We start from the raw sequence: 16,823 nt of genomic DNA, 5'->3' as shown, positions 1-16,823 counted from the left end.
TGCATGCTAAGCAGTACAGGCATCATGTAAAAATTCAGAGCTAAGTGATCCCACAACCAATGGATCAGATTTAAATTCTGCTGCCCTCCAACATCCAGTTGTGAATTGTGGTGGGCAATTAAACAACTCAATACATGAGGAGGGTTCACAAATATCCCTAATGATGGGTGTCAGTGTAAAAGGTAAGGCTGAGGCATTTGCATGCATCTTTTAGACAGAAGTGCCAATGATAAATCATAGCTTCCTCTCAACTTGCCGAGCATCACAGTTGCCAGTCTTCAGCCAGTTGGATGAATTTCACGTGTTATCAGGAAACAGCTTAAGTCACTGGACACTGACAGTATACGAGCAATAATACTCAAGACTTCAGCTCCTAAGGTAGCCTTGCCCCTTATGAAACTGTTCCAATAGAGCTACATTCACTGGCTTCAAGCCAGCAAAGTCAAAAATTGGTCAAATATATCCTGTTCACTAAAAGCAAGACAAATCTGAAGCCACTAATTACTGCTTTGCTGTCTGAACTAGCACTTATTGCCTATCCCTAACCATCCTCGAGAAGCTGATGGTGATAAACTGCCTTCTTGAACTGCTGCTTTCCTTGCTGTGTAGGTAAATCCTCAAGGGTGTTGGGGAGGGAGTTACAGGATTTTGTCCCAGTGGCAGTGTAAGAATAGCATGAGTCCCAAGTCAAGATGATGTATGATTTGGAAAGCAATTTGCTTTCAGTGGTATTCTCATACATCTGCTTCCTTTGTCCTTCTAGGTGGTAGAGATTGTGGGTTTAGAAAATACTGTCTTACAATGAGGCAGGAAGCAAATATAAGTAATTAAATGATCCATTAATGCATTTAGCTTGGTCATCGGTACTTCTTCTTTGGTGATGAGCCAGTCCCTTTGCTGTCATTGGATGTGGAATGAAATAACTCCACAGAGGCCAGTATCCCATCACAAAGTCACCTTCTGTTTACACGTGGAAAGCCCTTGACACTGACCCAGCTGTCTCAGAGCCAGCTCTGAGTGAACAGGATGTCTGACACTCCAGTTTATATCTGCCAGCCAGGGCTCCCTGATTGAACCATATTAACAGCCCCAATCAGGGAACTCATATTCGATGAGGTCCACCTGGCTGACCTCGTCACAGTCACTGCAGGGAGGCTGCCAGCTCAATGCAGTAGTCACCTGGGGAAAAGCGTTTTCATGCCCCCAGCAATTAGATCAGAGGGCTTTGTATGGATTTGTACCATTATAGATTTTGATAGTTCCTTTGACCTTTCTCCTGAAGGCTCCAGGCAGGGCTGCACACCTACCCAGGCTTTTCAGCTTAGCAGGTCTGGCAACAGCACACTCAAGTGTTGGTACAATTTGAGGTGGAATTCCTGTCATCCTCCTTCGTATTCTTGATACCTGAATATCATCCAGTACTAGTCCCTGCCTTCAGAAGTAACATTCTGCCAAGTGTTGAGGATGCAATTTTTAAAGCTTTAAATTCCATTGACCCTCTTGTCTGTTGTTGGGATGTTAATGTTGAGGCTTTTTGGATGCTTCTCTACTTTTGTTACTCCTGCCATAGCAGATCCTCTGGGCAAAATTTTCCCCTGCCTGGTGTGGTGAGTGTAATGGCAAGTAAGGTCACAAAGTAAGGAGAGAATGGGAAAAAAAATCAGATTCTTAATGTCAAAATTCAGACGTGTTTCGTCTTGAGTCTTAAATGGCAACTTTGGAATCTCGCCCTTGAGCAGTAACTAAGTTGTTTCCATATATTTGCATCTCATTAAAACCCCACCTCGACCTATTTACATCCCATTTCCAAATCTCCTCCCTCGAGAAAGTAAATGATGCGAAAACCCGACATGTAAAACTGAGTCAACAAGGTGCAGAGCTGGATGAACACAGCAGGCCAAGCAGCATCATAGGAGCAAACCTTCATCAGGGTCTAGGCCCGAAACATCAGCCTTTTTGCTCCTCTGATGCTGCTTGGCCTGCTGTGTTCATCCAGCTCTGCACCTTGTTGTCTCAGATTCTCCAGCATCTGTAGTTCCTACTATCTCTGATGTAAAACTGAGTAACTGGCAGGCAGCTGCATCTTGCTGAATGCCTGTCCTCACCATCTTGCTGAATGCCTGTCCTCACCATCTTGCTGAATGCCTGTCCCCACCATCTTGCTGAATGCCTGTCCCCACCATCTTGCTGAATGCCTGTCCCCACCATCATGCAACTGCTTCAGCTGCAAAATGTTCTTACAGGCCACCATTCTCCTCAAACCTTTATTCACACCACATGGCACCAGAAAACCACTATCTCAGCATCATCACGTCTGTTCTTGGACTAACAGCTATTATGTCAGACGCTTCAGCATTTTACTTTGGAGCTGACACTTGCATATTTCTTGCCAGGTCCCATTGCGCACATACCTGGTATGTCTGCACAGGATGTTTTTTTTTATGCTGACGTGACACATGATTTCTTCGCACTCACTGACTTGTGCACTTATGGGATGCTGCCAGTCTCTCTCTTTTTCTCTCTCTCTCTCAGTAACATTGCTTTCTTCTTGCACAAGATGATGAGCAGTCAGTTACTGTCTGCCACCCAGTACTGTTTAACATGCTTTTTAGCACAAAGGGCAAGAAAGACAGCTTGTGACAGTGCAGACCACTGAACGGTGAGTCTAACATGCAGACAGGAATCGAATTGTCACTCTGAAGGACTATGCTATCTCAGATTCAGAGCTGCAGCACATGCCAACAGCTTATTCAGCAAACACTTTCCAAGAGCTTTGAGCAAATGGCAAGTGTAAGAGTTGAAACATGTCTGAATTTTGACATTAAGAATCTGTTTTTTTTTCCATTCTCTAGTGATAGTACTATGGCTTTAAGAGATGTATTTATTCTTTATTTTATGAAGAGAGGTTAAGAGACAGTGGTCTGTTCCAAGCCAATAAAATAAACAGCTAGTGAGGCCTTGCTTTTTTTTTAAGTTGGAACAAAAGAAGCAGCCTGAATGGTAGGGTCAAGCTCCCGTAGGATTTTAGCTTTCAGTAGTTGTTGGAGTTTTGAAGTTGCTGTACATCTCTCTCGGTTACAGCTAAAAGCTTAAGTTCCCTATCTCTGCCAGAATGTTCTCTTGATGTTCTTTTCTCCTGGACTGGAGAAACATTGCATGTGAGACGGTCTATTTTACCAAATTTGCCTTTGCCAAGTGTGTGCTTATGGGATGTTTTTATATTGGAATAGTCACTGTTTAGGACTTAAATAATCTATTATTCTGTTAAGTTTTACAATAGAGATCAAGTTAGACCAATTCTTCTTTCTTTTGTTGGTATTTTAACTGTAGAGTAAGAATAAAGTGTGTTTTACTTAAAGCCAAGTAGTGTAACCGATCGAATTACATCTAGAACACAGCACTTTACACTTACCTTTAAATATGAAAAAGTCTAGGCTATCTCCTTGATATATTTGAAGGGGGTTTGGTCTGGTCCATAACAGGGACCTCTGTCGGATGAAGGGATATAATGGTTAGGACTATACTATCGCATTCGATGAGCTTATCCTATTCAAGTCCGGGGGCATTGGCCACAGTCATCCTTGCAGATCATGCAAGGAGCCAGAGGATTACAAGCAGGTTATTCAGGAAACTGTTGAGACATCAGTCCAAGAGGTGAGCCAATTTTTACATTGCAATGAGACAAAGTAAGAGATTAAATATGATGAAAGTGATGCAAGAGTAGTTAATGGTCATGCATGAACAGGAGAGGTAGTGAGGGAGTAGAGGGCCAGATGTGTGGTAATTTAGGAAACAGAGGTGGGTGAGAGACCTACAGTGGACATGCTGCATGCAATACTGAGGGTTGTAGTCCATCAGCATTGGTAAGATGCATCCACAAAGGCAGACCTAATGAATGCTGGCTTTGAGTGTGAGGTAGCAAAAGGAAGAGGGTGGCACTTGCCCGTGCAAGATGCAGGTGATCATTGATCATCATGTGGCATTGCTGCAGGCTATAACCCTGACTTACACTGCAATTGCTATCTAGGCTGGCTGTGCCTGTTCGCAGTTAGCAGTGGCAAAGAGTTGATCTTCTCTCCACCACCCCATCCATCAGCACCTCCAGATCCCTATCCTGGAAGTGGAGAGCTAGCTTGCTTTTCATATCGGACATTTGCAGGCTTAAAGGACCTCAGCAAGCCATCATTCCTGGCTTGCAATATCTAAAGTTGTACGTAAATTGTAATCTTCAATATGGTTCCAGAGATGTGTGTGTGTCAGTCAGTCTCACCAGCGATGAGCTATTCTCTATACATGTGATTCCCTAAGAAACATACCCAACAGCTCAGTTGCAAAATTAATGAAGTGAAAAGTGAAAGGACTTGTGAGAAATTTCACACTGGCTCATGGCAGACCAGGATTGGAAAATTCAGTCCTTAGTGTGTGGTCTATAAGTTAATTGGAAATCACAAACTAAACAAATCATCCCACAATGCTTAAACATGTTGCCAAGCATGATAACAACAGAAAATATTGCTTACAAATATGTATCTTTATTAATGTGAAACCCTACAAACAGTAATTTTAATTTCTGTCTCGCATATTTTGGCTTAACCCTGAACTATATTAACTAGAGTAAATGCCAAAATATTTATAAAACCTAACTCACCAGCATTGAAAAATGGATTCTTGAGTCAATCATCTTACTACATTGAAATGATCTTAGAGAAAAAAATTGATTGTGATTTTGGTTTAATAAATTTCTCCAAGCTTTTGGTAGAATAAGAAATGTTAAATGTAACGTAAATGAGAAATATCAGAATTTTCCCTTGAAAAAGATCTCGTGTCAGCAGATAGTTGTAATGTACTTCCACTATATTGTCATTTTTAACAGAACTGCGTATAAAAAGGCAGAATTCATCAGACAGTATCTCCAGTCTCAACAGCATTACAAGCCATTCCAGCATAGGGAGTGGTAAAGATGCTGACGCCAAAAAGAAGAAAAAGAAAAGCTGGGTAAGTTCATGCTTTTCTCTTCATATGAGAGTCAAATGTTATACACTTGACACCTGTCTATGCTGACTGCTAGTGTACAGTAAGTGCGCCCTCTGCTGTTAGTGTCACCAATTACAGCCATGTATGAAACCTATTTATTTTAGACAATAACCTGCCACTGAGGTAGAAATGTTAGAAAATGCTCATGCAGAGTGATTTTATGGAACTGGGTAACACCAAGGTTCAGAAGCTAGTAAATTGGTTCCAGTCTCTAAGCTGATATCATTCATATTGAAACATTAACCATTTTCTCAGGCTATTGTGCGCAGCTGTGGTATGAAAACTGATGTCTTGCTGCAGTCCATTAACATGGTGTCTTGATGTCCCAGTAGATGTATCATGATCTTCCAAAGTAGTTCAATTGCTGTCAATATTTACTTAAGAATGCGTAAAGAAGTATTTTTTTAAGTTCTACTTTCTACATGAACATTTTACAGGGTTTAACATGTAATTGATAATAATGAACCAATATTTGGTATATGGTTATGATTATCAAACAAAGGTGAATAAAGTTTGTAATAGCATCATGTACCCTAAAGAATAACTGATAGTTTAAACTATAGCAAGATAGCATAAGTAAAACAAACAAGAGAATCACGGTAAAAGAAAAATACCGCAGGTTTTACAAACAAAAGCATTAAATGGCACATAATGTCAGCTAGTCATTCTGGACATTGAGTCTTTTTCAGGAGCAACCACAAACTGGAATTGATGCAGGTGACAGAAGTATTGCCCAGCTGCTGGAGAACCCTGCAACGCCTCTTTAAGAGAAAACCTAAAATTTAACCCCACTCAGACACTTAATTGGACAGCCCGGGTCTTCCCCAGGAACCAAGAACTGACACCAAGATTAGAAAGGGTATCTGGATGTCTTTGAGTCGGCAGGGACAAGATGGGCCTAATGGCTCCCTTCAGTGCTGTATCATTTCTGTGGTTCTAAGTCGTGAATGCCAACAGTTGTCAGCCAGGCTAAGGCCATGGTTGATGCTTGTGCGATCTACCAGAGGTGTTGGGTTGTCACTGGATCTCAGGCCACTGTGAGATGGGGAGTTTGTTTGAGCCTCCTCTGCATGACAAGTCACCCGATCACTACTGGGTTAAGGCTAGCAGCTGGCTGAGACCCTTAAGGACCTCAGTTAACAGCAAGGCAGAAAGGACATCAGTGAGGCTTACTGCCATAAACTTGATCAGTGCATTGGCAATGACATTATATTCCACTCAATGTGAGTGATACTAAGAAAACACAATTCTTAATTTACCATTGCGTGTTTGAGTGCTGCATGTGAGAAGAAAGAAAAACCTTTAGTTTGGAACACACCTGTCACATTTTGATGAAAACAATATGTGGATGAAACTTCTTAATTCATTCACTTCAATAAAGTTGTAGATTTGATTAAACAACTACTCACTACTGTAATGCTGACCCCAGACTCCAATTACCAGTGATATCAAGAAGTTCCAGATAATTTACTGAGATTATTACTTTTAAATATTCATATTTTACACTGTCATCCACATTGGTAAAGGCATGCAGAGAAGTGTTTATATTTGGCCTGTTAGAAACCGTAGAAGTGCTCCCCATGCTCCCAGTTTCTTCTTCCACTCTAGATATCTACTAGTACTATAATGTTATAAGGTAAACTTAATGCTGCAGTCTACAGAAATGTAACTGAAATGCATGATTATAATATCAATGCAATGTCAAATAACTTCACATAATATTTTGAAATATACCTATGTTTGCCTATATAATTTAATTTTAATATTTTAATAACAACATTGACTTTTCTGTTTTACATTATTGAAATGGATCCCATATAAATAAATTTTGGTCTCAGTTCACTTAAGCATTTCCAAATGTCAGCTTTTCCAGGCAGTTGGGAGACTGGATTACAGATTTGATCTGGTCAGGTCATGAAGTGCACACATCAGATTTTGGTGTGGTTTTCTAAACCAACATAAGGAAACACAAATTGAATTGTCACCAACGTTTGACACCCTTCCATTTCTCTTTTCCAATCTAATTGTCACTAGTTTAAACAGTAGGTGGTGTAACTGCTTCGAATGATGGGCATGTGGGAAATTGGGGGTAATCATATTGGCGTCAGTTTTCCAAGAAGCGTGAGTGACCAAAGTAACTTCAGTAAAGTTTGCTGCAGAGTAAAACACCCTAACCAGGTTTTTTTCAGCTTTATGACACTGTTCTTGCTCGTAAGTTCTGTAAAACCTTGCAACTGTAAACATAGCTGGCCCTCATACAGGAAATTTTCCTGCATCTACATGAAATTAATTGAACAAATCAATGCAGCAGATATCAGAACATTAAGTAAATGCCTGTAACGGACCTCTTCCGATTTCTGTGTCACTCATTTAACTCAATGAACTCAGGCATGTTCTGATATGCCAAAAGTTCCAGTATGTCTGGGCACAAACCCAAAACCTTGCCTCTCCTTATGTTTTTGAAAGAGCAAATTGTTAACGTTTTTTCTGCAATCTCTCGTAACCTTCAAAAAGAGGTACAGATGCTGGCATTTGCACCTTACAACTGAGATTAAAACCTTGCAGAAAAGTGATTATTTTGAGATTTCCTTAATTCAAGAGCAACAACTCAACGATGATTGAACTGCACACAAATTAAGTTGCTGACTTCTATCAAATACAAAATGTCCTTCCTTTTTTGTCATGACCAGGTGAGGTAGTGTGAACTGGCTCCCCACTTTTCAACCTTGCTAATTGACTGTGACATAGAATATATCCACTCCTTGAATGACATAGGCTATGGTGAGAAATTTGGGAAAAATAAAGAGTCAGGCATGTTATCCCAAGAGAGCTTCTTTACATCAACACCAAAATGTAGCATTTTCCAACCAAGACCTGGATTTTGAGACAAGATTCTCAGTGCACAGCAAGAGGCCCACTAACGGATAATTGCTTATTATCACCATCATTACTCATTAGCTTCACCTCATCTGTATGCAGTCTCCTTTCACCCATCTGCCAGATAAAAACTAGACACCAAGAATTCCCAACATAAAAGTCAGAGCAAGTACCTGGCAAAGCTAGGTCACCACTTGCTGGACCAGACCTCCAACTGGGACACTAGGCACCAATGTCTCGAGGCACACTTCATGGGCAATGATTGCACACATCTCATATCCATGGACCTTGGTATTTGATATGTACCAGTTTCCTTGTGTCATCTTGGCACATTTCCAAACCACTTGCAATGTGTTGCCTCACTTTAATGCTGCAATCTGGAGCTCACCAACACCTCTCATTGAAATGCTGCTGCAAAGACACTGTGCATGCTAGTCCAGGCACCCAGCTCATGGAATGGACCAGGCTGCTGGCCCTCTCTCTTGGCTAACTCACTTAGTGCCTACCTCAACGCTCAAAACATTCCTCCCTTGCCTTTCCTATTTGCGCTTTCTCCCTTAGAGGCTCACAGGAGTTGCATCTTGCCTTGCTGTTTAGTGCAGACACAAAGCCAAGTAGCTTGGCACAGTTTTCAGCAGTCATCAGTCAAGTGGAGGCACATGTTACTTTAAGGCATGGTGCTTTGATAGTGTTAAACCTGCACCATGTGCCAGCTTCATAGTTACATTGTGATTGCATGTGCTTCAAGCAAACAGCCATGTTTAAAAGTCTAATGGGAGCAGTCCTCTGTCAAGTCCAGGGAGCTGCCCTTCAGATCGGTGGTGCCAGTGCAGTAAGTTGAGAGCAGTCTCCAGAATCAGACCAGGGCCTTGGACAAGGTCAGTCGGCCTCTTAGGATAGTCAGGGACTCCATTCTTGTCCAGTACAGGGAGTTGGCCATGGTCAGCCCTCTAGGTCCAGTGCAACCAGTCTAGGGAGTCACAGCAACACAGTCAAGGAGCTGTATAGATATCAGTCAGGAATCTGGTCACTCAACATTTGGGGCTGTCCAGTTAAGTTGCTCAACTTGGTCCATAATCAATCCTAGGGTTCATTCACTGAAAGTCAAGTACATTTATCAGCACGCATGACTGTGAGAGGGAGGCTAGGGAACTTAATAGTGGGTTTTGGAACGACAATGCTGGGATGGACAGGGAATTACAATACTGAACGCTGGTGTGGAGTTAACTCAATATATCATGGAGAAGAAATGATAGTACATGGAAGGGAAAGGGATAATGAAGTAAGGGGGGAATCATCAATCAGGAGCACTTTTGCTTTGAAGGGAGAGGTGGGGGATAGACGGCCACTGAATCTGGTCTGGTTACTTGATGTGCCTGGGAGGTGGGTAAAGTGAACAGATGAAGATTTACTTGGACAGATTGGGTGGGGACTTGAAGTTCAGAGCCTGGAGGTTGTTTGGGAGGGCTACCAAGAAGGAAATCTTTGCATTTTGGAATTCATCAATAGTAAGAGGTTGAGCCCAGGAGTCATCGCTGGTCAATTTGCCTTAGATATTTGGCCAGACTCACCCCAGGATGGAATTGAAGTGGAAATGTGGGACTGTTGGCAATTGTGTACGGGGTAGGAGTAAGATGTTAGCTTATGTGTCCAAAAGGCCTTGACACGTTGTGTGTCCTGCCCAGAGGCAGTGTATACTCCTTGGCTTGGACTCTCGCAGGGCTGAGGGTGGAAATGGTTAGCTCAGTCACTACTGGAGTGTCCTGAGATGAGACGTTTGGATGCCATGGGTATGGTTCCTCCTCCAACTTGATACCTCTGGCACCACCTAGTCTCCTTGTAGCAAAGGGGGCACCTGTAGTGTGGTCGAGGTTCCTTGCTGAGAACCAGTGGTTAGAGCAATGTAGTGCAGGTCTGTGTGTATATCCAGCAGAAGCTGAGACTGCTGGACCTGACTATCCCTGGTAACCACTAACCTGTCTACAGAGGCAGCCAGATGTTAACATGCTAGTGCCACTGACAAACCTGCCTATTGCTCCTGGGTCTGCCTGTGCATTTCTGTGGAGTCCTGGCTTGCTGATGCCATGCAGTCTTTTCCTGCCTGGGTCTGAGCAGGTGCCTAAGTAGGCAGTCCTCAGAGTGCCAATGACCTGGCGTGGTTCTTGCTTAATGAGCTGCAGCAACCCAGCAACGATGTGCTCACCAGCAACTACTCCTGACTCTAATCTGGCTTATGATCCCATCGAAGTGTCAGTGTCGGAGTTGGTAGGGGTTTGCAGGAGACAGCCTTGCCACTACTTCCTCTGCTACAATCTGTTCTTTTCCTTTGAAGATGGAAGAGGAGAGGTGTAACAGCACCTCCCTTATGACCAGAGAGACAGTAAATATCCCAACGATACCTGCAGGAGCCAAATGAGAGAATGCATCATGACCAAGGATACAAACTGTGGCATCATGATAATATTCACAGTGAGGGAAATGGGAGAGTCTCACAACAATGAATGATGCTTCTTATTGAAGGCTAAGACACTATCACCACAGGATCAATCCCAATCCTTGCTGGCAAGTGCCAAGATGCTGTCCTCAAAGTGGATGAGAAACCTAATGTCAGGCACCGCACCACCTGTTCTGGCTCTTTCAGCTCTATTATGGACCATTTTCTCCTGGAATGAGAGAAAGGAAAGGACTGAGGAAGATGAAATGTTTAGCGTAGCTTTAGTGCTGATGCAGGTTGAGGAAAGCTGGTGCGGTGACCTGAGTGAGTGAGGAAACAGAGCTGAGGCCAAGGACTTTTAATATTGTGAGCAATTTGGAGTGTGTGAAAGTGAAGAAGGGAAGATGTTGCATGCAACAGTGAGAGCACTAGTGCATGAGCCTTGGTGGAAGGTTGGTGCAGACCACAGGTCAAATGAGTGGGAGATAACACATAGAGATCATGTGACCTACCTTGGTGGAGCAGTGAAAGTCAGCAACTTTCTTTCTACATGTCATTTATCGTTTTCCGGACTCTGAAGACTGCACTGATCCCAAAGGCGTTGACTGGGTTGGCAGTATTTGTTGTCATGGCTTCCTTTGCTGGTCCTGAGGGAAGAACACATCACTCCTTCCCACCATGCTGTCTACTAAGAGCTCTTGGTCTCTGTGCACAGCAGGGTGTCGATTTCCCTATGTCTGCCACATCTGAAGTAAGTGTCTTCATCTGCGCAGGGCAGCTCCTGACTGCCAGTAACTGACTGACTGACTGTGTGACAGCATGTTAAATTTGGCACCAGGATCCCAGAATATCCCAGCAGTGGTGAGTACTTCTGTCTACAGTGAACCGGAGAATAGGACTAGCATCAAAACGTGGTAGGTAGTTAATGGAGTGAGTTTGGGATGATCGCACAGGAAGGCTTGCTCAGCCTCATGGCAAGAAACCCTTCATGCAACTCAATTAAAATGACGCTTGGCTCATTTCTGTTAAAAGTTAGCTCTATGATTTTGTAGAGCAAGGCTAGAGCTCTCTTTAATAAGTGTGCAGTTATTTTATGTTTAATGTATTGATAAGGAGGTGATGACCTAGTGGTATTATCACTGAACTGTTAATCTAAAGACCCATGTAATGTTCTGGGGACCAGAGTATGAAACCCGCCATGGCAGATGGTGCAATGTGAATTCAGTAAAAGTCTGGAATTAAGAGTCTACTGATGACTATGAATCCATTGTCGATTGTCAGAAAGACCCATGTCGTTCACTAATGTCCTTTAGGGAAGGAAATTGCCATTCTTACCTGGCCTCACCTAGACCCACAGCAATGTGGTTGACTGTTAATTACCCTCTGGGCAATTAGGGCTGGACAACAAATGCTGGCCTAGCCACCTTAATCCCATGAATGAATTTTTTAAAAAGGAACCAATTCCAAGCTTTTCTTGAGTGAAAGAAAAAAGAGTGAAAGAATAATAAACCCCAAGTAAAATAACAGACTATGTCTAGTGTACATATGTGGTGGTATGAAGTTAGAGAGGGATAGCGTCCAGTACAAAAAAAAGATAAATTAAAATATAATTTAAAGTCTTTGGATGTCCTTGAGATTTAAGGTTTTAACCTGAGAGCACAGTTGTTAATCAACATTATTCACAAATATTATAGATCTCTAAGTTCTCATTTACCAGCAGTTCCTCTCTAATTTGTGTTTCACTAGGGCGGTGTTCTTTGAAAAGTGGAGAGGAGAGGAGAGGGAGAGGAGAGGGAGAGAGAGAGAGCACTTTCTCAAGTTCTGCAAACACAAATCCATATCCCCTGCTGTACCAAAAGCAGTTCTCTGAAATATTAGCTGACATCGATGCCTGAGTTCATTTTTTTTGAGCTTGACAATTGAACAAGGCGGCTTTCATTTCCAATATGTGAAGCTTATCATACAGGTGTTAATCAAATTAGGAGATGATGGCTTCTTTATGCCTGAAAGGTTGAACCACATCTTTGCCAAAATATTAACTTCAGTTCGATAATTTTGTCTCTTTCACATTGACTTCATGAATTTTGTCTAAACTGTGTGTTTATCCAATTGCTGTGACCATTTGAATCAGTGCTTTTTTTTCCTTTTTAGAACCGTATTAGTCTATGAAAGTCCCAGGTGTTGAAATCAGATGACAAAATGTAAATATCAGTAATATCCATATTTTACAAACAAGGCTGTAATGCAGTATGAATATCAAGCCAACTTGAAATCCAATTGTGCTTATAAAGCTGTCATTACTAACTAAGCAATTTAGTAAAGGAGCAAAATGTGATTATAGTTGAGGAGAAAAGATTATTAATGAGCAAATGTTTTTCAATTGAAATTATAGTTGACAGTTAACTTTCATAATCAAAAGAACCAAAATTCATCTGGATTGATGAAATACTTAATAAAGGTAACAAGTATTGCTTTGTTCTTCCTCCCATGCTGACACAAACTTTTTTTCAGGTTTATGAGGTAAGTGCTCTCAATATGTCAACCATGTGAGGAAATCACATAATACATCCAGTCTGGATGAGTGCCATTCACTGACATCTGAATCCATCAGACCCATCGAGACTCTTAAAGCACTTTGAATTACTTTCACAATTCAGCAATAGCATATATCCCATTGGTTTATTAACTTGTTATTTATGGACTGTAGCATTTTATTGTAGACTGTGCTTTGTAACTTTCGTTTTGCAAAATTTTTGCTCTACTACTTTTAGAATTGCCATGACTAGAGTTATTACCTCCACATTACTAAATTGTGAAATTTAAATAATGAATGTGATTGTATTTCATAACACGTGCTTTAAGAATAGGTATAACCAATGTGTATGAATTAAATGCATCCATTGCTATCACTGAACAGAGTGAATTGAATATTTCAATAATGAACTATTTGTTGCACTCTGTTTGCTGCTTAAGATAATCCACAATTAGGGCTGTCATGAATGTCTTGTGTCAAAACGGTATTAATTTATTTCTAATCATCTTCGAAAATTAAAGACTGAATTTTTAATTAATTTTCTAAGCAGGTGCTGTGTTCCAGCAAAGTACATATTTACAGACATTGCATGGCTTGAAATAAAATAAATAGAAAATATCATGAGAACAAATATGTTTGCAATGTGATCATAATTCTAGGATAAGCAGGGTAACATAAGAACAGGCTGAGGTCGTTCATCCCTAAGCTTGTTCCAACATTCAGTGGCCCAAATCCAGGTACCCATCTTTGGCCCATATCCAGTAATACTTGTGCTTAACAAAGAATTATCTATCTCAGATTTAAAATTAACAACTGATTTAGCATAGCTGCCATTTGTGGAAGAGAACTTCAAACCTCTAGCGCCCTTTATGTGTAGAAATGCTTCCTAACATCTTTGGGTTGGGTCTGTTGAGGGGACAGGAGGTTGCTGTCAGGGGCAACAAACATCCCCTTCAAAACCAACAAAAACTGCTATGAAGAATTCTCTGGTCCTGAGGAAGGGTCACCGGACCTGAAACGTCAACTGTGATTTTTTTTTTCCTTCACAGATGCTGCCAGACCTGCTGAGCTTTTCCAGCAACTTCTGTTTTTTTTTGTTGTAATTACTGCCATGAAGATATTTAGCACTTTCCCGAGGCTGTCTCTGCCTTGATCCAGCATCTGGGTTTTCTGAGCCCTGGGATTTGCGGTCGACCTGCAAACCAAGTTGACGAGCATGAAAGCCTTGAATTTAAACCATTCAGAATGTAAATCCACCTTCTGGGGTTGGTTGGATTGTTTGACCTTATTCTGCCTCAGTAATAGCTGGGTAGTTTGAGGCTGATACACTTCCATCTTTTGCTCAGCTGTGTTAAAATTTTCCATCAGGATCTTTAATTACTTTAGAAGCAATAATCCAGGAAAAAAAATCAACAAACACTTGAAGAGATTTGAGTTAATGAAGAGAAAGGAAGGGAACTAGGGATAAATCCGGAAACTACGGGCCTGTCAGTCTAACCTCAATGGTGGGGAATCTATTGGAAGAAATACAGAGGGACAGATTAATCTACACTTGGAGAGGCAAGGATTAACCAAGAACAGTTAGTTTGATGGAGTTTTTCAAAGAGGTAACCAGATGTGTAGATGAGGGCATCATATTCTGCGTTGTCTACCTGGACTTCAGCAAGGCTTTTGATAAGATCCCACATGGGAGACTGATAGCAAAGGTAAGGGCCCATGGGATCCAAGGAAATTTGGCAAATTTGCTGAGAGGCAGGATGCAGAGGGTGATAGTTGAGCGGTGTTTTTGTGACTGGAAGCATGTGTCCAGTGGAGTTCCATAAGGATCAGTGAGGTACTTGCTGTTTGTTGTATATATAAATGATTTAGACTTGAATGTAGGAGAGTTGATCAGTAGGTTCACGGATGATATGAAAATTGGCGGAATGGTAAATAGTGAAGAGGATAGACTTAGATTATGGGAGGATATAGACAGTCTGGTCAGATGGGCTGCTCAGTGGCAAAGGAACTCAATCTGTATAAATGTGAACTGATGCACTCAGGCAGGACAAACAAGGCAACAGAATACGTGATGGACAGTAGGACCCTGGGAAGAACCATGGATCAGAGGGACCTTAGTGTGTATGGTAGCAGGACATGTAAAGTGGTTAAGAAGGCATATGGGATACTTGCCTTTATTAGCTGAGGTATAGAGTTTAAGAGCAGGGAGCTTATGCTGGAACTGTTTAAAAAGTTGGTTCAGTCACAGCTACAGTATTGAGTTCAGTTCTGGAATGGATATTATAGGGTGGATGTGAGAGCACTAAAGAGGATGTAGAGGACATTTACGAGGATGTAGCCTGGGCAAGAGATCTTCAGTTCTGAAGAGAGATTGGATAGACTGGGGTTGTTTTTGTTGGAGCAGCAGAGGCTGAGGGTGGACCTGATTGACATTTGTAAAATTGAGGGGTGTGGACCGAATGGAACTGTTCCCTTTCAGGAGGGATCAGTGACCAGGGGTATAGATTTAAGTTAAGGGACAGGAGGTTTAGAGGAGATGTCAGGGAAATTCTTTTCACCCAAAGGGCAGTGGGAATCTGGAACTTGCTGCCTGAAAATCATGGTAGAGGCAGAAACACTCATAATATGTAAAAAAAAATAGATGTGCACTTGCAATGCCAAGGCATAAAAGGCTATGGACCAAATGCTGGAAAGTGAGATTAGACTCAATGGACCAAAGGGCCTTTTACTGTGCTGTAGATCTCTGACTCTCTAACCGACATGGATTTGCAAAAGACAGACCATGCTTTGACCAGTCCAGTTGATTGTTTTTTTTTGTGAAGTTACATAGAATGTTGACAGAAATTTTATGAAAGCATTGGAGCAAGTACCACAAAAAGATGGCTAACTAAACCAGGGCTCATGGAAGATGGGGAGGAGGGGTGTGTTATTTTCAGCTTGGATAATTTCTGGCTTGCGGACGAAAAGAAAGTCGTGGTAAATGGTTGTGTTCAGACTGAAAGGTGAATGTAGGGACCCCCAAAGGGTGGGTGCTGGGACCACTGGTTTTTAACACAAAATATAAATAACTTTGTTATTGGAATATAAAGTAAAATCTCAGAACTTTATGATGACTGCATAAAGTCATATATTGGCTAGTCAGCTAACTGAATAGAAGTTAGAATCCAATACAGTAGAGTATGAAGTAATGCCTTTCAGCAGAAACTGCAGGGAGAGATGATAGAAACCTTATGTCATGTTCTAAAGAGTGTGCAAATGCAGAGGGACTTGGGATTTATATGCATAAATCCTTGACAGTGGCAAGGCAGAGTAATTTACAAAACATTTGGGATCTTGGATATCATAAATAAAGGTTTTGAGTACAAAAGCAGAAACATTGTGTTAAAACCTTAAGAATTTCTGAGCAGGTCACAGGCAGAATATTGTTCAAGCCTCAGAGGGGTTAGAGGGAAGAATCCTGATGATTCATTGTAACTACTGTTCCTGGTGGCACTGCAGGGATAGGACAGCTACTGGCTATCAGATTGGCCAGCAGCTCCCTGAAGCAGCCAAGATCTGATGCAATTAAGGCTTTAGAGAAAATAAATAATGGCTTCTCGGCCATGCTGAGGTTGACTCATCCGTGGTTCTTAACCATTTTTACACTGGCTATAGGATGTGGCATGCAACAATAATTAATGATGAAGAGGGGTTATGGAATCCTTTCAGCATTAGTTATAGAATAACTTGTATACTGTGAGGATAAAGACCAAATGGACTAGCTGAGCTGAAAGGCTCATTTTGTCAATAATTTGTATGAATGTGTTAATTAAGTTTGACAACAAATTGAATATGTATAAAATGTGTTGCAAATTTGGATTTGTATGAATGTGTTAATTAATGAGATGCAGTTTGCAAATTAATGAAATAGAATTAAGCTACATGGAGTGAGTAACTGATTTAGTG

The 16,823-nt window shown here is 41.4% G+C and overlaps 1 protein-coding gene across 3 annotated transcripts in view; it reads left to right on the top strand.

Moving 5' to 3' along the window:
* LOC109936459 (neuron navigator 1-like) overlaps positions 1-16,823 on the top strand; it is a 471,148-nt gene that overhangs the window by 397,776 nt on the left and 56,549 nt on the right. For all 3 annotated transcript variants that reach the window (XM_048612092.1, XM_048612090.1, XM_048612091.1), the window contains one exon: positions 4,874-4,995. In XM_048612092.1, coding sequence (XP_048468049.1) covers positions 4,874-4,995 — 122 coding nt within the window. The remainder of the gene's footprint in view (positions 1-4,873; positions 4,996-16,823) is intronic.

This window comes from Rhincodon typus, chromosome 25, assembly GCF_021869965.1.
Source record: "Rhincodon typus isolate 14 chromosome 25, sRhiTyp1.1, whole genome shotgun sequence".
In the NCBI taxonomy this organism is placed as follows: domain Eukaryota; kingdom Metazoa; phylum Chordata; class Chondrichthyes; order Orectolobiformes; family Rhincodontidae; genus Rhincodon; species Rhincodon typus.
Note: the sequence above shows the minus strand (reverse complement) of the source record. Positions and strands in the feature narration are given on the sequence as shown.